The sequence below is a fragment of the Equus przewalskii genome, chromosome 2, assembly GCF_037783145.1.
Source record: "Equus przewalskii isolate Varuska chromosome 2, EquPr2, whole genome shotgun sequence".
Lineage (NCBI taxonomy): Eukaryota > Metazoa > Chordata > Mammalia > Perissodactyla > Equidae > Equus > Equus przewalskii.
The window spans coordinates 19795490-19822043 of NC_091832.1; the positions used below are offsets into that span (position 1 = coordinate 19795490).

Consider the following 26554-nt stretch of genomic DNA (forward strand, 5'->3'; position numbering starts at 1 on the left):
GAGCTCAAGGGAGACCCGAGTTCTGATTGAACGCTCAGTGTCTCCCACTCCTTCCATTTCTGAAGCCACCCGAATTATCTGCTACCAAAACCTTCAGCATATCTATGTCATGCTGAATTTTAGGGATGGGTCAACAACTGTCATTCTGTAAATTAGAAAGACACTTATCAGAGCTTGTGCACATGCAGACATGGAGACGTCCTCTGTTTTGCAGTGGAGGTAAGCCCTGCATCGCTCTGCACACTCGTCACAGGTGGAGATGGCCACAGTAATTCCTCTGAGCTAAAAGGTATATCTCAGGCCGTGAATAAATGTGAATAAGCGCTGCTTAGGCGAGGTTTTATCACCTCCCTCCCCACAACCGCTCCCCTCCCAAGTACTAGCTCTTCATATGAATAATGCTTCCTAAGGCAATTCATTAGGAATTCTCTCAACAGGAGTCCCAAGCAGGGCTTTTGGAAAGATGAGGCAGCCTGTAGGGCAAAGAGTGAACCTACTGTTGACTGGAGCTCTCGGGTTCTGTGGAACTGCTTCAGGGGCCCTGGTGAAGGGGACTTCAGCCCCACCCTCCCTTCCACCCAGAGCAGCGCTGCCTTTATTTGCTTTACACACAGCAGAGGGCACACAGCGAATTGTGCAAAGGGACCAGGCAGGTACCAAAGGGGAGAAGTAACCTAGTAGGATGGCTTTGAATGGGGAGAGGATTCTCTAAGGGCCAAGGAAAACTGCTGCTCGGCTCCAGCTGACTGTGGCCTGTGTGGCCACATCTTATTTTTCAGAGGCTAGCAATCATTTTTGTGAAATCTTGCAATTTTTAAATTGTTAGCAATTTGAAAAAACAAACAAAATCCAAACAGAGCAAAAGTTTGTCTGTGGGCTGGCAGTAAGATTTAAATTTTCTTTGCAACATCCCAGCCCCAGCCTTGATAGTTCAGCTCATGCTTTAAATCCTGGCACGGGGAACTCATTACCTTCCAAGTCAGCCCCTTGTATGGAATGGACTGCTCCATCTTTGTCATGTGACTGGCATTTATTGGGCGCCTGCCATATACCACGTTTCCTGCCATTGGGTTCATTCAGGCGGTAGTGCAGATGCAGATAGAGGGCGAGGGGCTCCGGTCAAGCACGTCAGATCCCGAGCGCTCCCGATGCCAGGCTCTTCTCTGCACCACACCAGGCCATGAGGGAGAAGCGAGGGGCCTCGTGTGTGGTGACTTCGTTACTTGAAAAAAGTAACCTTTACTCCAAATGCTGTCATTGAGCAAAGTCATAAACTGTCACTGCCAGATGAGCTGACCTAACAATGACCCGTCTGTTTTCTCTTCCACCGTTAGCTCCGTGTTGACCACTTTCAGCGTAGACAGAATTCTGGGAAGGCAGATTGGCCAGATCTCCCCTGGAACTCTGGGCAGTGAGAAGCACGATCATGGAACCATGGCGCCCTGCTCTGTCCCTGGCCAACGAGGCTTGCCCGTGCAGTAAACCATAGACATCCTACATTTTGTCCTCCCAGACGTAAATTTCTAGCTAGTCCTATGAGTAACGCTTCCCATGAAAGAAGGAGTTGGGGGAAAACTTCCAGGGGTAAGTTACTATGCCTTGGATCTGGGGGTAAGGGCCCCTCTTCAGAGGTCAGAGAGAGCCTGCCTGAAGCAAGGTGTCCCCACTCCAAGAGCTTCAGCTCCAAACTGCCTCCAGTCCACGCAGCACAGCTCGGAGGCTGAACATTGATTAAAAACAAAAACCCACAATTTATTGAAAACAGTTACCTTTCAGTAGCTCTGATTAGAAAAAACCAGCTTACAGATACCATTACTCAGGAAAACAATATGTACAAAAGTCTCAGGAAAGGGAGAATAAAACAACGTGAAAAGAATACATCTTGAGCAAGCCTGGATCATTAGAATGGTCATGTAGCAAAATAATATTCAGTACAACCAAGAACCACACTCGAGAGCACAGCGCCCTTGGTGTGGGGTAGGACCTCTCAGTCCCAGTCTTGGACCACGTCGCACGATTCTTGGGGCAGAGGCACTGGCTGGAGCACAGGGATCTCAGTGCTGACCCCAAATAACTAGTCCACGTCCAGGACACAGGCCAAACACACGGAATGAGGCCACCAGACTAGTTCTACCTGCGCCCCTAATGAACCCCATGAAAGAGAAGTGCTCTCTGCGAAGTCTAAAGAGCTGGCAGGGAGCACGGAGAGCTTGGAGACGGTGCTCTGCGGCCAATCACATAAAAACCCTAGATTCCCTTCTCCAAACTCCCACTAACTAGAGAGGTAGAGGAGCGAGACACGGAAGCTGCCGCTAAGCTGATTTTTGGTCTTCGGTAAACAGGGATAAATACGAACACTGTTCCAGTCAGGTTGAACAAGACAATCAGGCAGAGCAGGCGTAAGAGCCCAAAGCCCCTCTAGCACCCACCCCAGGAGAAAGACCGGACGGGCGCGGGAGGGAGGGGTGTTCTGCTGTGGTCACTGCTGCAACGCGTCCTGTTCTGCTGTTCTGGCCCCACGGGACAGTCCCCCCCAGCTTTCTGGATCTGCTCTCTCATAGCCCAGAGCTCTCCCTTCACCTAACCTAAACCTGCCAGCCTCAAGCACGCACAGAGCGGAAAAGCCAAGCGCAGAGGGTTCTCTGGTGAGGGTGAGAAGGCAGTCTTCCTGAGAACATGAGGTTCTTTGATGCCATGTCCACTGGAGTGAGGGCAGGGCAAAGAGGACGCTGAGTGACAGGAGGCGGAAGATGGCAGGTCCAAGGGCAGGAAGGAGAACTGAGTCGAGGGAATGACAGGAAGTCCCGATTGCATGGATGCAGCAGGCAGTGCCTTTGTCACTGGGGTTGGCAAGTGTGAATAGCAAAGCTTTCTCTAACTGATGGCAGAACAGGTGTCTCCCCACTTGCCGAATTCTCCCAGAGGAACGCCACTCCCTGCTCTGGAACTTCACAAACAAACAATAAGGCTGAAGGGAAGAAGCCTCTTCAGGGTCCCAGAAGTGCCCACGGAAGGTCCATCCTGTCAAGTTTGGCTTCTTGGAAGAGCAGCCTCACTTGTGAGTCCGTATGCTGCTGCAGATTTGGGCAAGACGGCTCTGAAAAGAAAAGGAGATAGGTCATTTAGAGAAGACGGTACTGGGCTTGCTGCTCAGTTAGCCACTTACGAGTCTACCCAGGCAGCGCTGCATATGGGCTCAGGTCTGTGTGAATCTCAGCCCTCCATTCTCTACAGTCACGCCCCACATAACGATGATTCGGTCAATGACTACTGCATATACAATGGTGGTCCCATAAGATTAGTACATACAGCGTAGGTGTGTAGCAGGCCACACCTTCTAGGTTTGTGAAAGTATGCTCTATGATGTTCACACAATGATGAAATCACCTAATGACATATTTCTCAGAACGTATCCCCGTTGTTAAGTGATATGTGACTATCTTTCTATCACAAACTAAATAATTAACCTTTCTGAATCTCTGTTTCCCATCTGAACAAAGGAATAAAATAACATCTCAGATGAGAGAGTGAAGGTATAATCTGGGAACAGTAATGCTGTAGGTCCAGCCAGATGATAAGTGTCACCAGATTTGGGTGGCTGCGTGTGTGTGTGACCTTGGCCCTGAGCCTATGTTCAGTAGGAACATTTGGGAAAGCAGCTCCGTCCTTGTCCCCTTCCTCAGTTGGAGCCTTCACGGACCCCACTAAGGGTGGGCCTAGGGCAGCATATTTGCACTAAGTGCTCCCATCCACCACCCGAGACCAGGCTGACTAGTCCAGGGAGGCCCGTCCGAGCCAGTTACACTCCTCCTCTTGAGAATTTACATGAAGACAAGACATTGGACAGTCAGTGTTGGGCACTGGAGCAATAAACTTAGAGAGGGAAATGTGGCTGTCCAAAGCTGCACACAAACCAATGTCAAGAGAGTACAGAACCAAGAGCCCTGTGGAGAAGGTTATCTGTGGAGAGGGAGGGAGGAGGGGAGGAGTCCAAGAGAAATGAATGCACGGGCCCCAGACAGAGAGATGCTGAAGGAGCTGGGGCACCGGACTGGAGGTCCACCAACTCCTGCCGCTGCTGGTCCCGCCACTCTGGGGCCTGGCTGCTCAGTGCTTTCTCTGATTCTGCGGATTCCTTATAATAAGCGCCTCCCCCCATCCCCAAACCATGTGAGGAAGCTTCGGCTCCTGGCAGCCAGTCATGCTCCAACACTCTGGTACCCACTGCCTGAATAGGGCAGACATCTGATTCTGTTGTGGAACTTCTGTGGGATGCACTCTGGGATGGACTGAAACTCAGCATCATTTTAGGAACAGAACTGCCGCTAGGTAAGTAGGGTAACAGTCAAATCCCTCGGGAGAAAGAAGGCAACACAATCGAAGTATAAAGCCTTAGCCCAGACCCAAAAGATAATCCTACGGACCGCTAAATCAAGAAAGCTATTGCTGTCACCCATGTGTGTAGATGAGTATGAGACTTACGGAGAGCTTCTTAATGTTTCCCAAGGCCTCTGGGTCTAGTTGTGCGATATCAACCTTCTGTAAGTCACTGGCCAACAATCGCATGCTCTGTGTGGAGGAGAGAGAGGGTTAAATTGGCCTGTCCCTCAAGGCAGAGATCTACATCCAGCGCCCCAGTGTGCCCAGGGGTCCCCTGGATATCCTGCACTTGGTGGGGGAAGTGGCCAGGCAAGTAGGAGGATGTTAGTTCTAAGGAGACAATGACATCAGTGCTTACAATTGGACCAGTGGCTGGATCACCCAGGTAAACAGAGGCAGGTACATTAGCTTAGAAATGCCCTGCAGACCACATCTGGGATAAACCATCCTCCCCTCCCTGGGGCTGAGGTCAGCAACGTGCTCTACTCAGCCTGGAGAACCCAGGCTCAGCCTGCTTCAGAACCCCTCCAAGTTATACAAAGTGGAAGTCAGTTCATGCTCCTCCTTCTAGACTACACACAGTGACCCCCTCTGCACTCTCTTTAATATCTCTATTATTGCACCCATCACATGATATTATAGTGAATTATGAACTATCTCGACTACCAAATTGCTTCTCAAGAGCAGGAACCATGTCTTCTACATCTGGGACCTGCTTACAAGACAGGTGGAAAATGTTAGTTGATGAGCAAAAAAACCCAGACCTCGGCAAGGATCTTCCCAGTCTAGGTCTCTAACCTGGGCGAGGAAACTGGGTTCTGAGTTCTACAGAAGTTTGGAGATCAAGATCCCTGCAACTGAAAGGACTTTGGGGGAGAGAAGTGAGTGATGGACCAGGGAAAGGAAATGCTGACTGAGCAGCACACTGTGGCCTGGCTTCCCTCCGAAAGACTTACCTCTCCGCCTCCCACTGGCACAGTGAGGAAGACCTCCTTGCTGTCGGCCAGAGGGCTGCCATTCACCGAGATATTGTAAATCCGCTCTCTGGCTGCTGGAGTACGCAGGCCTGGGGTCTTGAAGACCCTATAAAGTGGGAAAATCTTTGTAAAGATGGCATGGCAGATTGAATGACACCAGATGCTATGAGTCCTTCCACCCCCATCTGGCCTCAAGCTGCAGTTTTTAAATCACACATTTCTAAGAAGGCAAATTCTAAATTTAGGAGAAAAATTTTTTTTAAGCAGTAATGACTAAACACAGCTGGAGAAAGGAGGTTGTAATTAGCAAACACACATCTAGCGAGAGTCAATTCTTAACCATGTAAATTTTAGGTCCAAAGCTCCCTATGATGCCAGTCATCCATCCATCCAGCCAGCCATCCTTCCAACCATCCACAAAGTCAGAAATAAACTATGGTTAATGTATTTCCAAGAGTGGCTAAGTGCTTCCATCAAGAGGAATTTTCCAGGGTTATAGGAGGATGATTCAGAGATTATATCATATTAACTCCCAAACTTTCTTAAGACAGTTAAAGTGCACTACCAAATGTCCTTTGCTATATGCTTGTATGAAACAACAAACAGTTAAAGAAGAGCCGGGGGAGGGAGGGCCTGGCCCCGAGGCTGAGTGGTTAAGTTTGTGTGTTCCGCTTCAGCGGCCTGGGGTTTCACTGATTTGGATCCTGGGCGTGCACCCAGCACCGCTCATCAAGCCATGCTGGGGCAGCGTCCTGTATAGCAGAGCCAGAAGGACCTACAACTATAATATACAACTATGTGCTGAGGGGCTTTGGAGAGAAGGAAAAAAAAAAAAAGAAGATTAGCAACATATGTTAGCTCAGGGCCAATCTTTAAAGATTTTATTTTTCCTTTTTCTCTCCAAAGCGTCCTGGTACACAGTTGTGTATTTTTAGTTGTGGATCCTTCTAGTTGTGGCATGTGGGATGCCGCCTCAGCATGGCCTGATGAGTGGTGCCATGTCTGTGCTGAGGATTCGAACTGGCAAAAACGTGGCCGCCAAAGCAGAGTGGACAAACTTAACCACTTGGCCGCGGGGCTGGCCCATGAGCCAATTAAAAAAAAAAAAAAAGAGTGGGATTAAAAAGTAGAAGGTTAAGTCTTCCTCACTCTCCCCACCCCAGAGATCATCACTGTTGATTCTTTAGGCATCCTTCCAGAAACTTCCTATGTATATAAAAGCCAATGGGATCATCTAGTACACACTGGTCTGCAACCTGCTTGGAGACGCTCATGTTCATGAAGCTCCTCCCCTGTCAGCACAGAGAGACCCCTTCTGTTTTAATGGCTACAAAGCATTGCCTATTGAGGTGACCAGCCCTATGGAAGGATTAACTCATGCTGCAAGAACATCCTTGTTAATGCTGCTCTCCCAAAAGGGGATGTCAATTTTCACTTCTACCAAGGGTAAAGGAGAGCACCCACTCTTTTAAAAAAAACTTCTGATCAGAATCAGAAAAGACCCAAAATGTCACTAGAAGCCACCTAGTCATCAGACTGAGAATGTCCTCCCCCTTCTCCTCAGATGGAGAACCGTTTTGTCCTGTAAACAGATGAGCCTGAGAAGCTTCCAGGCCAAGGAGTCAGGAGTATTTGCTTAAACACCCTTCTTTTCTGACTGACATCAAGTGTTGGGCTCCTGCCAAAACCCAAGCGCTGCTCCCAGTGCTCACCTGGAGTCAAACCTGGGTGTCATGCCTGGAGTTGGTTTCACCATAGACAGCTCCAGTCGGCCCACAGCTGGGGTAACAGTGTTATAATGGCTGGACCTACAGGTAAGAAATGGCCATTAGGTGCGCCAACCCTCAGGTCCAATGACCACAGCGGCAGAAGTGGGTACCCTGGAGAGCACTGACATCAGACACCGTCCTGAGCGCCCTCCTCACGGGAACCGGGGGAACCCTCCTAACAGCCCTATGAGAAGCGCCTGGATGGCCCTCGCTGACAGGGGCAGAAACTCAGCTTAGTGAGTTTAAACAACCTGTCCAGGGTCTCACGGCCAATCAGGGCAGAGCCAGGACTGGGAGCCCCAGCAGCCAGCCTCCAGAATCCGACTTCTTGGTCCAGCTAACAGAACGAGGAAGGAGCCAGGCTCTCAACACTCTGCAGGCCCCAAGCTGGCATTCTTGTCCTCTCACTAGGCAGTCGCTGCCGCTCAGGGAGAAATGAGAGGAGTCCACTTCTTCACAGCCACACATCCCAGGAACCACTTTCCTAGGCTTGTTCAAGATGCAGCCCCCACTCTCGAATGGTCGGTAGGGTCCAGCAGAATCAGTTCAAGCCCGTGGTGATTTTCTACTTAGTGGGACCAGGAGGAACAGTTCAAGAAACTAACTGTAAGCAGGTGACAGCCACTTTGTGACTGACTATGGGATAGCTCTGCACATGGACTGTCAGAAAACTAAGCTAAACATGCAGGGCTCGCCATATTTCTGGGTCTCATCCTCTGTTAGCATAAAAGAAAAAAAGTAGGAGAGGAGAGAGAACATGGGCAGAAGAGTTGGAGAAGGTGTGGGCTGAGATCATTCCTTAAGGCCCGTCCAGCTCGGCTGCTCAAGGCTTCGATGACCAAGCTCTACTCGCACAGGAGTCACAAAAGCCCTTCCACCCCCTCTTCTGCCATGAAGGATGCGGCCCTCCAATAAGACCAGACCCACGGCTGACCCTGAGAGCCCGGTACCTTTGGCTTTTGCCTTTTCCTTGCATGGACTGGGTTCTCTTCTTGGATGGAGGACACCTTTTCACCTAAAGTCACAATCACATAAAATTGAGGTTACAAAATGCCCCACAGAGGGGAAAGGTGAGGGAGGGTAAGAAAAGTAGAGGAGAGGGGCCAGCTTGGGGAAAGAAAACCAACACTGAACATAAGGTCTGTCTCACGGAAGCCAGAGACATAACTCAGAACTGATCAACTAAGGACTTACACTGGCTGGGTCTTCAAAATACAGGATTTGGGCCAAGATTAAAGGTAAAGCTCTTTGGAACTGACTGCAGCCTGGACTGTCCACCCCCGCCCCTCACATAAAGTGCTGCTGTGAAGGTCGCTAGGGTGTCCCGGGGGCCGAATGCAAGGAACCCTTGGCAGTGCGCACCCTTCCGGAGTCCTCGAAGGTGCCTGACAAGAGTCACCCCTTGCCCTCTGACAATTCTTACCTCCCTTGTCCTCCAAGCCCCCCACCATTGGCGTCTCTGGCCGCCCCTCTGCAGTCTGCCTCCTGAGCTCCTCTTCCCACTGCCCTCCTGGTGTCACCCTCAGCCCCGCACTCCATGCTCTCCCCGTACCGCCTCACTGACGCCCACGCTGGGACAACCACCTAAAGACCTGGGAGTCTGTATGTCTCTCAACCTGCTACTCCCCCCTCAACTCTAGGGTAAAATCTCTGCCGAGGCTGGATGTCCTGGAAAAGTATTAACACGCAACCTGTCAAACAACTCATAGACGAACTGCTCCCCTTCACCCTAAGCCAGCACCGCTCTCCCTCCCATGGCCCACACTCCACGGGGTGCCAGTTGTTTAAGCTAGAAGCCATTCAGTCATCTCTGCTTTTCTCCTTTCCTCCACCAATCTTGTCCCTTCTCCCTTTTAAAACCTATCTCAAAACCAACCCCTCTTCATAGGGTCAGTTCCTCAGCTCAAGAATTATAGTAGCCTCCCAACTGGCTTCCTTGTCTCCTTTTCCCCTCTCCCATTTATCCTGAACACAGTTGGCCTGGTTTCCATGGGTTCTGCATCCACGAATAGGGGCTGCTGACTAAGGGACTTGAGCATCCTCAGATTTCCGGATCCAAGGGGGTCCTGGAACCAATCAACCGCGGATACCGAGGGAGGGCTGCACTGTTCTGAAATACCCATCTGGTCAGGTCACTTACCATTCCCTACCTGATGAGATCAAAAGGGCCAAGCTTGGCACACAAGGCCATTCATGATGTGGCCCCCGATTAGCCTCACAGCTCATATCCCACAATACCAAACTGCTTCCTGTTCCTCAAATGGACACTTTCACACCTCCTCCGGGAACCCCCTCCGCTTTCTTCTCCAGGAGTGAAATCTCACTCACATTTAAAGACCTGGTTGTGTCCTAATGGGGTGGTAGACTTAGCTGCTTCTTCTACGTTCTGCGCATTTTGCACACACTTCTGTATCACCTTGGTTATTAGCCATTTAAGTGGGATCATCTCTACTAAACTGTGAGCTCCGGGAGGGCAACACTCCATTTCCATACTTTTGTATTTCCTTGTCTCCTGTCAGCCCCCAGCCCTGCACGGGAGTGCCTACTTACTCTCGCACTTTGAAGACTCTTATTTTTATTTTCTTCTTCTTCTTCTTCCACTATCATTTCATCCACTTGGAGTACCCTTCGTGCTACAAGGAACAGTGTTAACAGCATGACATTTCTCATGGGAACAAGCTTTCATGCATTCACATTTCTTAGAGGAAATAAAACTTGTGTGATCTTAGGCTGTAATCAAGAAAGAGACCCAATATAAAGAAGATGACTTTCATAAAAAGCGGGTGTAGACAAAGGAAATGAATCAGAGTGGTGAAGAAGCCCCACGATGCCTGTGTGGGCAGCCCAGCCTTCTGATAAGAGCGCAGACTCTGGGGTCAGACAGACGAGCTTGAGGCCTAGCCCTACTTAACCAGGTCACGGCTTTCATCGTGGTGCCTCAGTTTCCTCATCTACAGAAGGCAAGAGTCACCTTACAGGGATGTTGTGAGACTTGAAATGTGTGCTGCCCAAGAACAGGCTCTTTGTTCTTTCTATTCCTGTGTCCCCAACCCTGGAATTGTGCTGCCAGTGTTTAAAACTATTTATGTTGATACCACAAGGAAACTTAGAAACTTTCTTATGATCACAGCTGTTTAATGATGAAAGGTAGAGAGTGTCTCATTGCTAACTATGTACAGCCAGGAGCCAGACAATCCAGAGCAGGGACTCCATAGGGAAAATTCATGCATTTAATTATGGAGGGAGAGATCAGACTAAACAACTTTTAAGCTTTTTTTTTCTGATACATTAAATAAGAATATAAGTATATGCACTTTTTCCTTTTTTTAAGCAGCTTACACTGTAGTCGAAGTTCAATGGTCAAGAGGGCACAAAAACAGTTTCTAGTCAGTTTTGGCTGACACTGGGCCTGGTGTGTTCAGTTCTCAGGGGTGAAATCAGAGGACCCTCCCCACGCCCCACCAAGTAAGCAAAACTGGTGGAACTCAGAAGAGAAACCAATATCCCCCAAATGTAGGGGACCCAACAGATTGTAAACACATGGCTGAGGAACTCTAGGAACCCCCAAGTCCAATTACACCAAAACCTCAGGGAGGCAGGACTAGAACATGACACTAAGAAAGTGCCAATCTCATCATGCTTTCTTTATGCCACAAGGCAATTCCAATGCAAGACAGGTTGGAACAAGAACTGGGCAGTATTTCTGGCTCTGCCCAGTGGAGAAATGCCCTAGTGGGCAGGCCCCAAACCCAGGCCTTGGGTCAGGTCCGTCCTCATGAGACTGGATACATGGAGCTACCAAAGCCTAATGACAGTGACATCAAGTCCACAACAGAGCTCATCCTGGCCTGACTTCATGCTCACTAATTACAACCTGGCTCCCCCAAACTTTCCTGTAAGAGTGTCAGAGTGTGCGGCACGCAGGCAAGAGGATTCCACAGGGAGGGTCACTGAATGGAGTGACGTGGAATGATGTGCCGAGAAAGCCAGTCCTTCTACCAGGCTCTGCCACCCCTTCTGATCACAGCGGGAGAGTCCCGGCTGACACGATCGTGCCCTGCCAAATCTCACCGTCTGGAACCTCTCTAACTCGGGGGTGAGCAGGCAGCAGCAGGCGTTCCAGCACATCTTTTCCCCTCCATCCACTCTCCCTCTCGCTCACACATCGGTCTTGAGAGTTTCGTTAGTTTCAGCCCTGCGTACAATTAACTGAATGCAGCAGCCAAAATCAAATTTTTTGGCTTTACAAGACTGAGGACCAGACATTAGAAGGAAGAGGCTCCACCAGCGCGGCCTCCCTGAGCAGCCGGCCCACCGCCCTGGGCCTCAGCTCTCTCTCTTCAACAAGCGGTTGTGAAAAGTACTCACTTTTGGCAGATTTCAGGGGTGTCTGAATAGCTTCTGCTGTTAGTTTGTTTATTTCTGTGATATCCAGGTCAGCCTGTGACAAACATAGCCAGAAAACACCAGGCATATTCCATCAAATAGGAGGAACAATATTTTAAGATTAAAAACATTATTTGATACATACAAACGATTGCTACATGTTAGTTATAATAAAATGAACTCCCACGAACCCACCATACAACCCAAGACCTAAAACATTGCCAATAACCTGCTTCTTTGTATTTTTCCCTGTTCTGTTTCCTTGTCTGTCCCACAAAGGTGACCAGTCTCCTATCTTGGTCATTCCCCAGAAATAACCACTATAATTCCATTTGCTTAAAAGAAAGTACATGTGTGTGTATGTGTATATATATATATATATATGTCTTCACAAATGTATGCGTGCTTAAACAAAATTTTGTTTCTGACCACTATTTGTGGCTGTGCTATATAATATCCTACTGTGTGACTATGTCCCATGGATTTGTCCAATCTCCCATCAAGTCTTTTGCTATTACCAACACTGCTACTGTGAACTGTCTTACACACGTGTCTGAGATACATGTCCACATTTTCTCTTGGCTATAGACTTAGGGATAGGGCATTACAGGGTCATAGGGTGCACCATGTGCAGCCTTGATATCATGCTAAATTGTTTTCCAAAGTGGTTGCACTTGTTTACATCCCATGGGCGAACGATCCAAGTTCCTAACGACCCATATTCTCTACAACACTTGGTGCGGTGTCAGACTTCTCATTTTCTTTTTTTAAGTGTAGAGGGTCAAGAAAGTTTTCTATTGTGCTCCTGGGCCCTTCAAAAAGGCTTCCAGTTGCCATTCTAATTAGATTTGTTCCCACTGGTGACTACCTATATGTATGGGAATAGCCAAGAGCAGGCATGATTCGTAGCCCTTTCTTCACAGGGCACAGAAGAGTTGTTACAGACTAGGAATGACACACGTTTCATCTCTGGATTGGTAGAGACTACATGAAGTGCTCAGAGAAGGACTCTGAGGCTGTCCAAGCTTAGTATGAAACAGTGCTGCAACAGATTAGTGATGCCTGAAACGGCTGACGGAATGGAAGTGGTGGCTAACTTCCTGCCATCTCTACAAACAACTGGCACGTTAGGAACATACCACTGGTGGCAGGCCACTGACTGCCCACTGTGCAGAAGAGTTAACAGGCCTAACACTGATACCTGTAGAAAGGTCTGTTTATGTGGTTGGCCCGTGGCTGGCATGAGGACTTCAATTTCAGGGTTCCCAGCATTCCCTGAGAAGAGTGGCTCACTGTGCCCAAGCTTTGTACAAACAATATGGTTTATGCTGAACAGCTGCTTTCCTTCTGGAAGTATGGAATTTTGGTACATGCTATGTAGAAGATGCCTGTGGTGAGCAGCCCCCAACAAAAACTCTGGGCATCGAGTCTCTAAAGAGCTTTTCCGCTAGAAAACATTTCAGATGTGTTGAATTAAGTGTGTCCTGTGTGACTCCACTGGGAGGAGACTCTTGGGAGCCTGAGCATGGTCTCCTCCGGGCTTTGCCCCAGCCACCTTTCCTCTTTGCTGATTTACTTTGTATCCTTTCACTGTAATAAATGACAGCCGTGAGTATGACTATACACTGAGCCTGGGAGTCCTCTGAGTGAGTTACTAACCCTGGAGGCAGTCCTGGGAGCCCTCCATGTACGTAACAATTAAGAGCTTTTGTAGCAAAGTACCATGCCTTCCCTGGGCTTCAAATCACATTAGCTAAGGCTAGAATTCTCTCGACCGGATACCTCACAACACATCAGCAGCTCTGATTTGTAACTCAGATGCCTGATGAGTTAAAAAAAAAAGAGGGTGATGCTTAGCCGATGAGTATGACTTATCTCAGAGGTAAGTTTTCTGAAATATTAGATCTGGGCGTGGATGGGGGGACATATTAAAGAAAGACAAAGCATGGACTAATAACGTTTTACTAGCTTTTGATTTTATTTTTCAGTTACCGCCCTCCTCTCTCCTGCAATATTCACCCCCAAACTCTCTAATTTTATCCTGATTGACCAACTGGCCCCTAAGTACCTTTCACTTCCGAGGCTGGTTGGAAATCCACTATTCAGTGCTACTATCTGACTACCCTTTGTAGTCAGGTCGCTTCAAACTCTGAGATTCCAAGTGATTTCAATCAACTCATAGAAGGATGTAGTTTGGGGATCACTTTGTAAATCTGATGGTTTACATAATAAACTCTCTCCCCAGAAAGATACACAAATGCATGTACGCACATACATTGTTCAGGTATGATTTTAGAGAATTTAGTGTCTCTGTGGAACCCATTTATGGACTAGCTCCCAACACTGTCTAACAGAATTTTCTGCAAGGGTAGAAATGCTCTTTCTGAGCTGTCCAATATGGTAGCTACTAGTCACACGTGGCTATTGAACGTTTGAAATGTGGCTAGTGTGTCTGAGGAACTTAATTTTTAATTTTATTAATTTTAACTAATTTAAATAGCTACCTGTGGCTGGTGGCTATTGTAATGGACAGTACAGACCTAAACTCTTTATTCTGCCTCCCCATCTTCCTGCCTTCAGTCCTGGTATGGGTGCTGGAAGGAGGTGAGATGGGCAGGGAATCCTGAGAGTCCCCAGCAAGAGCACAGCTTCTATGGTATGACATGATAAAGCAACAGTCTCTTTGTCACCTAGCAGGCCAGGTCACCATGTAATGACCTAAGGGCTTAAAGGAACTTGGACTTGAGGCTTTCTACTTCCCCTGCAGAGGTCAGGGCAAAGAGCTACAAGGAACCCACCAAAAACGGTACTGCCTCCCTTCATAGGGCTTGAAACGATCTGGGCTTCATGTACTCAGCATTTGACAACTACAATTTTTCAGCTGACACAAACAGTTAATGTCCCCTATGAAGCTCTTCCACAGTAAGCACCCAATGGTTGGATTTGGTGACCAGATTAAACTTAAAAACTCACCAACAGTTCAAAAATAGGACAAGTCACTTACTGTTGCTGCCTCTTCCAGGGCCTGCTTGTTTCCTCCAAGGGCTTCAAAAAGAACATTTTGTTTAGTTACTACCAGATCTTGATGATAAATCATCTTCCCTAATGCAACCAGTTATCTTTGTAAAACTGGACCACCTTAACCCTTGGTCCAACAGGGAAGGACCTTCACAATCTAGTCTAATCTTCCTCCAAGCTTGACTCGTCCCCGTCATGACCTAGTCTATGTCCCACCACACCAAAGTTCCTGTTATTTGCCAAATGTACCACTGTTTCTCATAACTCGGTGCCCTGCTCCTTATTTCCTCTGCCCAAAATACTCCTCTGCACCCGAGAAACGTCTAATTCATCTTTCAAACTCAGCCCAAACCCCACACTCTGCTCTTTTTGCTATCACAGCAGATTGCCACGACATGTTGAGCTAGCTGCTCACTCTTGTCACACCCAACAACTGCTCAAAGCTGTTTGAGCGTCCACCCCTACTCTGAACTGAAGTCCTTGAGGACAGAGATAATATCCACAGCTTCTGGCAAAAACACGTCATGCAGTAGCCACGTGGCAAATGGGTGTTGAATAAAGGTATCTTTGCAAGATTTAGATGTAGAATAAAAAGTGAGGTGAGGGCCTCCTGCTAGAAATACTCGTAATATCTATCCTATAACAGTTAAAAACTCTGGCTTTGGAACCAGAATGCCCGGGTTCAGACAGACTCTGCTCTCAACTGGCTTATGAGACCTTGAGCAAAGTAACCCATCTCTCTGTGCCTTAATTTTGTCATCTATAAAATAGGGACAATATCAATAATTAATACAGTCATGATGACGACAAAATTAGTATACGCAAAATCCTTGGTACGATGCCTGTCTGGCATAGGAAGCACCATATAAATGTGCTGACTAATTTTCATTATATAATCCTGCGTGAATTTTTAAAATGATCCTTCTCTACTAACTTGTAAGTTCCTGAGAGCAGGGACAACGTCTGTTTTATTCCTCAGTGCTTCTACAGCACCCAGCCTTGTGACTGATACACACTCAACGGATATTTGTAGAAATAGGCAAACAAGAAGTTGAAAAATTAAAGGACAAGTCGAAAGGATCATTAAATGTCTACTATTTGAGTCGAACGGCCTTTCTATCCAGGAAGGAGGCTACATGCTGAATAATTAACAAGGAAAATAGAGAAAGTCAGGGTAAGCTCGCAGAAAGGACAACCTCCTGTTTCCTTGGACATTTAGCAAGGGGGTGGGGAAGAGGCCAGGAGTTTTCTTTAGTCAGGAAGATTCTTGGGTCCTTGCACTTCACAATTGGCTTTGACCATTTTTAAATTGGCAATTTCCATAAGATGCAGAAAGTGCCATTTGGAGTTATCCTTCCGCCTGAACTCTACTAGCAAACCAAGTTAGCCATTCATTCATTTTTAAATAGTTGGATAAAATATCAACAACAACAACAAAAAAGGCGGGGGGGCTGCAGTTTCCCATAGTGATGACGGGAGACCTCGCCGGAAAGGCGCAGGCCGTCACGGTAACCACAGAGGGGCTCCCAGCCGAGGCCCGGGCAACCCCAGCAGCGCTTACCGAAGTAGTCGAGCCAGTTCATCTCGCGCAGCGCCTTGGGGAGCCTCAGGATCTCGATGTTGTACAGGTTATCCATCTCCTTCAGGAGGTTCTGCCTGTCTGACTGAATTTGCTTGGATCGTATTTGCACTGCGAAACGGCAGAGCCGACAGGACACGGGTCACCCGGCGGGTCGGTGGGGCCTGGAGTCCGTGCCAACTGCGTCCCAACCCCCCAGCGCCCCGCGATCGCCCACGGCAGCCGCGACCACCCCGGCTCCGCCCCTCACCTTCGCGGTCGAAGTCCTTAAGAAAGGAGGCGAGCTTCCGGCTCCGGAGCGAGTTGGTCTTGGCCACCCGACTGCTGCCCTTCCTAGCCGGAGCCATGGCGCTTCGCGGAGGCTGCAGGGAGCAGGGGACCGAGCCACAAGGGGTCAGCGGCGGGGATGGGGGAGGGAAACGGGCCGCGAGGGGTGGGAGAGGGCGGACGGGCGCCCCAGGGGGTGAGAAGGGGGACCCTTGCCCTTAGGGGCCTGGCTTAAAGGCACATACCTGCGGGTCCAGAAACAAGGCCTGAAAAGCCCCGCGACTCCAGCTGAGAGGGAGCGGCTCCGCTGCCAACCGGACGTGCGGCCGCCGCCACCAAATTCAAACTGCCACAGGCTGGCCAATGAGAAGTCGCCGTCTTAGGAGGATTCCCACAACATCCAATCACAAGGAAGCTCCGCTATCAGTCAGCCAGTCCACACGTAGAACTACAGCACCCAGAAGGCATTGCGGCTTGACGACATATTTTAGCGACTCCGTAACCGCGTTGGGGCGTGCGCCAGGGAACTGCGGGCGCAAGGTGGCGGGCTTACAGCGTCCTCAAAGTTTGATTGCACGGTTTTGAGTTTCCTCGCTGGTTTAGGACAGCAGTCTCAAGGAGAGGAGAAGAGGTTCCGGCTCCGCAAGCACGGGTCAGGCGAGGGGGAGACCGGGCTTCGGCCCCGGGATCCGCAGTCTGACGCAGGAGACTGCGGTGGCCAGGGACGAGGCTCCTCCGAGGGAGAGTCAGGAAACCCTTCCCGAGGTGGGAAATAAGGACCCTATCTCCGAGAGCCCCTCTAGAGGTAAGACAAGGCCGCGCGCCTGTCGGAAGGGATGGACAGACGGCCTCACCTGCCAAGGTAGGTTTAGCTGGACCTCACCTGAGAACGGAAATAAGCCCCCCACCCCCCTTGACCCGGTACTTCCTGTACCTACTTGGGACCCTAGTGATGTTTCTTTTCTTTTTTTTTTTCCCCAACAGAAGATGACTCAAGATCAGCCTTTGCTTGCTGTGCAGGAGGCCCTGAGGCAGTGCTTTCCCGTGGTGGAGGAGCAGCAGGGCCTGTGGCAGAGCACCCTGCGGGACTGCCAGCCCCTCCTGGCCTCCCTGGGCAACCTGGCAGAGCAGCTGCAGGCGGCACAGAGCCTGCGATTTGAGGACGTGCCGGCACTTCGGGCCTTCCCAGACTTAAAGGAGCGGCTAAGGCGCAAGCAGCTAGCGGCTGGTGACACTGTCCTGGACAAGCTAGGGGAGCGGCTGTAAGAGGCTCGATGGTGCTCCTTCTTGGCGGAAAGATTTTAAAACTGGGTGTTTTGTACGTAGCCAGGAGCAGTCAGAAGGATGTTTTTCTCCTTACTTGAGAGCGTATTTGAAGGGGTCTCAACCTTGCCTCCTTTTCATCTGTTGCGGTGGGACTTCTATCAAAAGCCATTTTCTGGCGTTTCCCTTGTCAGGCTAAGCATGGCAGTGGTGGACTTAGTAAAAGTTACAAAAGTGGAACAGAAAAGTAATGGAGAATGCTTACTAGCCCTCCTCTACAGTTTTTCTTTTTGATAAAAAGCTATGAGGAGCTATACTGTAAAGAGTGGGTGCCAGGGCTAAGGGGTTTCCGTGCCTTATCTCAAAATCTTTTCAGCAACTGTGCGACTTAACCTCACTTAATCCATTTTTGCAGGTGAGGGAACAGGCTCAGGCAGATTGCGTGTCGTTGCACAGCTAGTAACTAGTAAAGCTGCGACTCTGACCCAGGTGTGCCTGACACCAAGGCCAGAGCTCTTCACCGGCACTTTGTTCTGCGGTGCATTGGTGTCTCTGTGCCCAGGAGCCACACATCTCTAAGCGCTCATTATGCCTAATGTTAGGCCCTCTATCTTAGAGGTATAGGTAATTGAGGACAGAGAAGAGACAGGGCACGCATGGCCTTTCCTTAACCAGAACAAAACAAGGTTCTAATGTATAGAGTCTGTGCCATGGACTGATAGGAAACTGTCAAAGATGGGGACCTTCTTTGTATTCATTTGGACAAAATATATTAAGCACCTTTGGGATACCAAGCACAAGGTCCTGGGAATACAGCGAACCAGACTTGCTCCTTAGTGGAGTGAAATAGATAATCAGTCAATTAAGTTATGTTGTGGTATGTTGTAAGATAGTGAACTTTTATTTCAATTGAGTATGTATTTCTGTATGGGTATTGGGGTGTTATTTTAAGTCTATTTTAGTTGTGAGTCAAGATCAAACATATGTGAAAGCCACAATTCTAGGCTAGGGAATGCCTTCCCGTTTGGGAAGTTGTAGCCTTCCTTTTGGTGGCTGGGTCCCCTGGAGTCACCAGTGGAATAGTAACAATATTTACCATAAGCTAGGCGCTCCTCCAAGCACATTATTTGCATTATTGCATTTAATCTTCACAATAACCCTCTTCATTCATTCATTCAGTGAACAAGTGTTTGTTGCTCCATCTTCCAGTCTTGATGTTCTAGGGATTTAGGATGTGCAGTGAGCAAGACTGACTGTTTTTATACATGATTGAGAATAAGTAACTCCTAAGATCTGGAATAGTCTGTGTGCATCCTGAGCCCAGACTTTACCACTTAAGAATTTACTAGCACCTGAACAGTACTGGTTTATTGCCTCACATTCCTCTTGCTTACTCCCTTTCACGTTCATGGCATGGGACTGTAGGTGGGCGTCTGCTCTCCTCATATGGTTTTATGGCAGCCCCAGAAAGGCCCCTTACTCTTTACTTTGGTAACCAGGCTTATCATACAGCTTTGAGAGCCATGTAACTTCTTCAGCCTCTCCGTCTGTAAGTCACTTCTTAATTCTTGAGCCACGCCTACTCCAAGGCACCGTCACTAATCTAAGATCAGTTGGTCTCATTTGGAGGCAGTTTTTCTGGTTGGGACATCTGGCAGTATCTAGAGACATTATTGATTGTCACAGCTTGGGGAGGGGAGGGTGTGGTTTTCTTTTGTCATCTAGTGGGTAGAGGCCAGGGATGCTGCTAAACATCCTACAATGCACAGGGCAGCCCTCCACCACAAAGAATCATCTGGTCCAAAATGTCCGTGTGTCAAGGTGGCGGAACCCTGCCTTAGGCCTTTCTCATGGTATTGCCTAATATCAGACTTTCCCCCCAGAGCTGCTCTCCTCAAGGTGCGGGACACAGTCAGCAGCCACGTGGAACGGGTGCTTCAGATCTATGAGCAGCACGCAGACACGATCAGCACTGATGCTGTCCTGCAGGCTTCAGCTGTGAGCCCCTCTGTGGCTGATATGTTGGAGTGGTTGCAAGATATTGAGAGACATTATCGAAATTCGTATCCTTTGCACGCATTTCCCATAGTGGCCAGAGCTGTTCCAGGAGGTCTTTTTTATAAGGCTACAGATTACAAAACTGTGTAGTGTGGGTCAGTTCTCTTTGGTTCCCCCTTCGTACAGCCCTTCCTCAGGTCCTTTATTGAGTTACGCCTTCCAGGCATTGTTCCAGGTGCTCAGAGACACGCGTTAAAAAGGGAATTGTATAGAACGTGCTGTGGAGAAAAATAAAGTGGAAGAAGTGAGGGGTGAGGGTGGGGTTCTGATTTAAAATAAGGTGGTCAGGGCAGGCCTCACTGCAAAGGTGACGTTTGAGAAAAGACCTGAAGAAGGCGACGGAGGGAGGCCTGTGGGTATCTGGGGGAAGATGGTACCAGACAGAAGAAATGTCCAGGGCAAAGGCCCTGAGGTGGAGCCTGCCTGAGGTTGAGCAGTGGCGAGAAGGCCAGTGTGGCTAGAGCAGAGTGAGGAGGGGGCGCCTAATGAGACGAGGTCAGAGGACGGGGCAAGACCTCGTAGGGCTTCGGAGGCCTTTGAAAGGATTTTGGCTTTTCCTCTCAGTGAGGTGGGAAGCTGTTAGAGGAGTAACATAATTAAAACTGTTTTTAATAGTGTCGGCCTGGCCGTGTCCTGAGGAAAGACTTGGGGTGGGCAGTGGGGGCAAGAGTGGAGGTGGAAAGATCAGTTAGTCGGAGTGCTGGCCTTTTCCTCTCCAGTCTTGCCCACCTCTGCCCTCTGGCTTAGGTTTCTGCCTTCAGTTGGGTAAGTCCCCAATCCAGCCTTTCTTCTTGTCTCTGGTCTGGATTTTCAGTTTTCTGCAGGTGCCTCCAGTGGGGTGCTCACAGCACTGCAGGCTCAGATTTACACTGGAGCCCCTCCATCTAGCCCTCACTTTCCGCTCCCTTTCTCTTAGTTGTAGGATCAACCCTGTCTCGGCACCCAGTCTGGAAACTTCAGCAGCACCTTCCGCCTTTCCCTCTGCTTCTTTTCTAGTGGAAACAGCAGCATGTGCAGTGGGGGCAGGAGCTGCACTGACGGTGCCGAGCACTCCCGTGCCAGCTACTGTTCTAGGAATGTTTGCCCAGTCACCTGTCAGGTCCCCGAGTCTGTTTCTCTGGTGCTTCTTGTATTTTTCTCTCTGTCCCCACTGCCTCTTCCATAGTGTCTTATCTCTCACTCAGACCCTTCATCCCATGCAGCCTCGTGACAGGCTTCTCTGTCCCCAGCTTCTTTCCCTCTTGGCCACCCCGGCTGGTCACCCCGCTCCGGAGCTCTTCAGGAGCTCTAGTGCCGAGCCTGTTGCTTGTAGAGGAGTTTTCAGTAGCTGCTGTTGCCGGAGGGTAAAGTGCGGAGTCCCCACAGTGGTCTTAGCGCTCTCTGTGTTCTGGCTCCAGCTGCCCTGTCAGCCACCTTTGCTGCTACTCTGCACGTGTCCCCTGCCAGCCAGGGTGGGCGATTCTCTCGGCGCTGAATCTTTCCATGCTTCCTCGCTCTGTACCTTTGCTTATGCTTTTCCTCTCAGCTGGAATCTTCTGCTACCCTCTAAACTGGATGTGTTCGTCCTCAACTTCCACTGAGTTTTGTCTTTCGTGTGACTTAGATTCTTTCTTTTTAGTGTCTGGTTTTTTCCCCACTACGGTGAGATCCGAAACGGCAGGGCAGCGTTTCATTCCTCTGTCCCCCTAGCGCAGAGCCACATAAGCAAGAGGTGCTCAGTAAGGACGCGTCACACAGGCGAACCCTGCCCACTCGGTGACGTGTCACGATAGCTGCCCTTTCACAGCTCCCTAGAGCTCTCTCCAGGGTATTTTTTTCCTTCAATGTTTCGTTTTCTTTTGGGGCAGTCCTTAACTTCCAGGAAGGTACCTGAAGAGAAAGTACCTCCTGTCTTCGATCCAGTGGGAGGACTTGGTCAACATCCAAGCTTTGCCCAAGGCCTGGGACCAAATTTCGGAAGAGGAACACCAAGACCTTGTACAGAGTATGGTTTTCGTTTATTCCCTCATGTCTCCTCCTTTCTTTGCCTGTGTTTCCCCTCTTCAGAAGCGTTATAGAGATGCCCTTGCCGTGCCTCTGTGTCTTTTATACATCTGATGTTTCATCTTCTCTGGAGAGGTGGCATGCACAGTTGTTCTCTCTTCCTGTTCCAGATGTCCTGTTGAATGTCTCCTTCTTCCTGGAAGAGTAAGGAAGCTGTGTGTTCATCTGCAGACGAAGGGGATGCAGCTGAAGACCGACATTGCTGCACTCTGCTATTTCTAAAGAAATGCCAGTATTGCAACCTGGCATATTGGAAAGGTCAATGCCTGGAGCCTCAGGGCTGGCTCTTGGGAGGGTTGTGCTAGATGTTTCTGATGTTGGGGCTTCTGATGTTATGGCTGAGGGTACATGGCCATCTCTTGCCCTTTCCTAAGGCTCAGGGGAGTGGACGGAGGCAGAGAGAACACTGGAAAGGTAGTGCCGAAGAACACCGAGGGCAGAAGCAGCAGCCACAGAAATGGTAGGCAAGGAAAGGATGGGGTAGAGAGTGGCACCGCCTCGGCATCATCCAGACCTCTGAGCCTGGTTGACACCAGGCCCTGGTTTCGTGTGTTTGTGTCAATACCCAACTCCTTGGCTAAAGAGAAAGTGGCTTTGATGATTTAAAGAAATAAAGGTGATGTTGATGGAAAACAGTAATGGTTTTCCAACTGCAGTAGCTCCTTATCATCAAGATGTGTCAGTTTCCAGAGCCTACCACCAGGGGGCGGTGGTGCAGCGTGAATTATTCTGACAGCCTTGTCGTGAGGGTGTCCCCCTGTTGCTCTCACATCTGAGAGGGAGTAACTGGGAATAGTGGAACTTCTCAAATGACGAGGTTTTTTTGACCAAAGCTGGCAGCTGACTTGCCAGGTTCCTCTGATCTTGGAGTAGCGGTGTGGGTGGCAGAGCACCAGCCCAGAGTCAGGCGATCAGGGTTGTGTCTCTGAGACCCAGTGCCCCCATCTGTGAAATGGTCGTGGTGCTTCCACACCTGTCAGCTTCCTAGGCTGTTATGAAAATCTGGGTCATTGGATGTAAAAGGGCTCAATAAAGAGTATAGATATTTTTCAAAATGAAAATGACTTTTTGTTTCCTTACTATGGAAGTGATATATGCTTTTTCAGTCATAGGAAAATTATATAAAAAATTTTAAATGTGGAAAGGAAGAAACAAGCTCCACTAGAGATATTTTGATTTGTATCCTTTTAGTGTCCATATTCACAAATTTAAAAAGAAAACAAATATGGTATCATTGATACAAACTATTATTCAATTTGTCTTTAAAAAAAAAAACCCCAATATAGTTTCACCATTTTTTCATATCTGTAAATGTAGCACAACACAATTGTATACCATTATATACCATATTATGACTGCATTATATCTTACATTTTACATGTAATTTTCCAAATCTTCATGGTTTTTTCTACCTGTACAGGTAATTCATTCTGATTGTGAAAAATTGAAGGATTATAGCAAGTGAAAATGCACATTGTCCGTCTACCAAATAACTGTTTTTAATAATATAATGTATATTCTTCTAGGAATTTTTTTTTTTTTTAAATATTGGCACCTGAGCTAACAACTGTTGCCAATCTTTTTTTTCCCCTGCTTTTTCTCCCCAAATCCCCCCCAGTACCTAGTTGTATATTTTAGTTGTAGGTCCTTCTAGTTGTGGCATGTGGGACGCCGCCTCAGTATGGCCTGATGAGCGGTGCCATGTTCGCGCCCAGGATCCGAACCAGCGAAACCCTGGGCCGCCGAAGCGGAGTGCGTGAACCTAACCACTCAGCCACGGGGCCGGCCCCCCATTCCAGGAATTTTTAAAATCTATTCTATCACACATAATAATTGTAAATAAAACTTAAGACATTTGGGTGTCAGGTCTAATGATGTGCTCTGGAGATTCAAAGAGAGCCCTAGAAAGGCCTTTGGTGCAACCAGGGCAAGATTTAAACTTTTCTTGAGTTGCAGCATGCATATAAGCCACTGGTATCTTGTTGACATTTAGACTCTGTTCTGTAGGTCTGAGCTGGGGCCCTAGACTCTGCATTTCTAATGAGGCCCCAGGTGATGCTGATGAGCCAAGGACCAGACTTTGAGTTGGAGCGATTTAAATTGTAATACAATAATAAAAGTGTTGTATTTGAGGTAAAAACAGAATTCTGTGGGAGAATAAAGGCGATAACTAACTGCTTGTGGGAATACTTCACAGTGACAGTGACGTCTGAGTCAGGCCCTGAGGCTCGTGTTTCTTGGGCTGGGAGAGGAGTGCAGGGTGTTCCACGCGCAAGGCCAGACAGTCTGAGCAAAGACCGCGTCTGAGAACGAATGGAAGCTGGCACATCCTGAAAGTTTGCTGTGTGCCGGGCACTGTGCTTGTGGCTGTTACCCCCTAGAACTGGCGACCATGTACTGGTTCAGTCTAGCACGTCTCTAATTCCCGGAAGGGTGGGAGGCTGGCAGGAAGTGGGCCCGTCAGGGTGGACTGGAACGAGGTTGTGAGCAGCCCTCAATCCCTGCCTCAAGAGGATGTATTTTGTGCTGCAAATGGGAGTTGCTTGTTTGTGTGTCTGTGTCTGTATAATAAGAGTTTTGTAAACTTCCCTCATTGAAACAAGTAATCATGACTATAAATAGATGCAAGTATATTTATGGTGCTAAGTAATAATTATGTATTATTTAAGTATAATTGTTTTTATTTTAGCTTTTCTTCCATTAAAATTCTATCCTTGTAGTTGTTCTTTTTAAATTTAAAATAAATTTGGTTTATTTTTTGAGTAAGTGAGACAATCACATGTACCAAATTCAAAGGGTACAAAGCATAGTCAGTGAAGAATTCTCCTCTCCCAGTACTCACTTCCCTTCCCTGGAGGCAACCAATGTTCAAAGTTTCTAGTGTCTCCTTCCAAAAGTATTCTTTGCTTCCGTCAGTGTGGTGGTGGGTGTCCTCTAAGATAGCCCCCAAGGCTCCCACCCCCAGGATTCACGCCCTCGTATACTCCCCTCCCCTTCAGTGTGGGCTGGACTTGGAGATTTGCTCCTGATGAATACAAGACTGCAGAAGTGGTGGGACACCAATTCTGAAAGTAGGTTATGAAAAAAGACCGCAGCTTTCGTCTTGGATGGCCTCGCTCTCTCTCGGGTCACTCACCCGGGGGGCATTGAGCCGCGGTGCTGTAAGGCAGCCCTGTGGAGCGCTCGTGAGAGAGACCCATGCCTGTCAACAGCCGCGGGCCAGCGAGCTTGGAAGCAGAGCCTCTCTCTCCCGGTTGAGCCTTCAGATGAGACCACAGCCTCGTGAGGACCTGAGCCAAAGGCAGCCAGCGGAGCTGTGCCCAGACTCCTGGCCCACAGAAACTGAGATAATAAGTATTTGTTTTAAGTCATTAAGTTTTGGGGTAATTTATTCCACAGCAATAGATAACTAATACAACAAGCAAATACGTTTTCGTGTTTTTTCCCTAATTTTATGAGTAGTTACATACTATGTACCCAGTTTTGCACCTTGTTTTTTCCACTTTCTGTATCTTAGAGATCATTCTATTGAATACTTAAAGAGCTTTCTTAATTTTTTCTAAAACAGTTGCACAGTTTCCTGTTGTGTGGGTGCACAGGACTTATTTAACCAGCCCATTCCACAGGGACATTTCGGTTGTCTCCAAAGTCTTAACACCTGGTGGGTTTCGGCAGCCCGTCCTCTACCCCAGCCCTGCTCCTTAGGGTTTTCTCCCTAGGAGTTTTCAATTAGCTAATCTCACCCCACCCACTCACCCCAATAAAGCAAGAACTCTTGCCATTTTTACTGGAATCATATTACATTTATAAACTAATTTGGGAGTGTCACCACAGCGGGTATACTCCCAGCGCCCCCTTGAAGCCTGTCACCGGCCTAGGGGTTGAGATGTCAAATGTGAGTTCTTGTCTGTTCCCCTCAGTTGGGGGAACAGACTCTTGGTGGTCAGAACCCCCTTCCCTGTTGGTGAGACAGTCTGTTGGGATGAAATGAACAATTTGGGTTTCTTTCCTGTCCCTACTGCACCCACGTTTAGAAACTGACCTCAGGATTCTTCTCTGCGGCAGAGCAGGGCATTTTCAAAGCCAGTGGGATCCTAGGCTCTGAAGAGCCCAGGAGGAGTGCAGGCTGTGTGCAGTCTGACTTGAGGCAGGATGAGGGGCCGGGTACCAGCATCAACCTATGTAAGCACTGGGTGGTTGATTCCTTCTCCCTGTGAGAAGGCAGGGAGAGTAACACTTGGAGGAGTGGGTCCAAGGATGAGGGGAAGGAGCTGATGTGCTGATAATCAACTCGGGAAAGCTTGCTCAACTGTAGGCAGCCCAGACCTGGGTCCAAGTCTCAGCGGAGCCTCTTCCTAGCTGAGTGGTCTTGAGTAAGTCACTCCCCTCTCTGAGTTTCAGTTTCTTCATCTTACACTGGAGATGATAGCCTTACAAAGTTGTAAGGTTTAAATGAGGAGAGCGAGGCTTTTGGTAAATTTATAAACATTCAAGGGGTTGAAATTCCTTGAGATTTATTAGTCACCTAGTAAGTGTGCAGCTGTGTGCTGTGCCGACATCTGCCCTAACCCTTAAGAAGCATCAGGGCAAGTAGACCCACCTCCATCAGCAGATGAAGAAACAGATGGCAGACAGTGAATTTTCTAAGCGCCCACAGCTCTGTCAGCAGCGTCGCCAGAATTTGCCCCAGGGTTTTCTTGGTTTTGGTGAAAGGGGTCTTTTCCTTACGCCACTGTTTCCTCTCTGCTGCAGAAGCCAAAAGCATCCCTAACGCCTACTCAGCTGTGACAAGAGTTGGGTTCCTGACTACCCAG

The 26554-nt window shown here is 48.6% G+C and overlaps 2 protein-coding genes across 3 annotated transcripts; one reads left to right on the forward strand and one right to left on the reverse strand.

The window, feature by feature from the left end:
- Nucleotides 1-1727: 1727 nt before the first annotated feature.
- Nucleotides 1728-16755, reverse strand: CDCA8 (cell division cycle associated 8). Its single transcript, XM_008517886.2, has 11 exons — nt 16622-16755; nt 16360-16471; nt 16092-16220; nt 14517-14557; nt 11495-11567; nt 9677-9759; nt 8077-8141; nt 7070-7165; nt 5337-5463; nt 4483-4569; nt 1728-3097 (listed from the first exon to the last, which is right to left on the reverse strand). The coding sequence occupies exons 2-11, from the start codon at nt 16454-16456 to the stop codon at nt 3053-3055; spliced, it is 843 nt and encodes a 280-aa protein (XP_008516108.2). The 5' UTR covers nt 16457-16471; nt 16622-16755; the 3' UTR covers nt 1728-3052.
- A 76-nt stretch (nt 16756-16831) lies between these two features.
- Nucleotides 16832-24485, forward strand: AIRIM (AFG2 interacting ribosome maturation factor). Of its 2 annotated transcripts, none has more exons than XM_008517885.2 (5): nt 16832-17238; nt 17361-17638; nt 19523-19702; nt 21563-21681; nt 21851-24485. In XM_008517885.2, exons 2-5 carry the CDS (start codon nt 17364-17366, stop codon nt 21886-21888), a joined length of 612 nt encoding a protein of 203 aa, XP_008516107.2. In that variant the 5' UTR covers nt 16832-17238; nt 17361-17363; the 3' UTR covers nt 21889-24485. The 2 variants fall into 2 exon arrangements, with proteins under 2 accessions (XP_008516107.2, XP_070450286.1); XM_070594185.1 differs by having other exon boundaries at nt 16859-17238; nt 21559-21681.
- The last annotated feature ends 2069 nt before the right edge of the window (nt 24486-26554 follow it).

What these genes read in the sequence shown, in the direction of transcription:
- CDCA8 (XM_008517886.2), bottom strand. Translation starts at nt 16,456, where the DNA reads ATGGCTCCGGCTAGGAAGGGCAGCAGTCGGGTGGCCAAGACCAACTCG. An exon ending in AGAGTCTTCAAAGTGCGAGA is followed by an intron (nt 8,142 to 9,676) that starts GTAAGTAGGCAC and finishes TTGTGACTTTAG; the next exon opens with GTGAAAAGGTGTCCTCCATC. An exon ending in ACACCCAGGTTTGACTCCAG is followed by an intron (nt 5,464 to 7,069) that starts GTGAGCACTGGG and finishes CCCACTTTATAG; the next exon opens with GGTCTTCAAGACCCCAGGCC.
- AIRIM (XM_070594185.1), top strand. Translation starts at nt 17,364, where the DNA reads ATGACTCAAGATCAGCCTTTGCTTGCTGTGCAGGAGGCCCTGAGGCAG. An exon ending in GACAAGCTAGGGGAGCGGCT is followed by an intron (nt 17,639 to 19,522) that starts GTAAGAGGCTCG and finishes CTTTCCCCCCAG; the next exon opens with AGCTGCTCTCCTCAAGGTGC. An exon ending in GAGAGACATTATCGAAATTC is followed by an intron (nt 19,703 to 21,558) that starts GTATCCTTTGCA and finishes CTTAACTTCCAG; the next exon opens with GAAGGTACCTGAAGAGAAAG.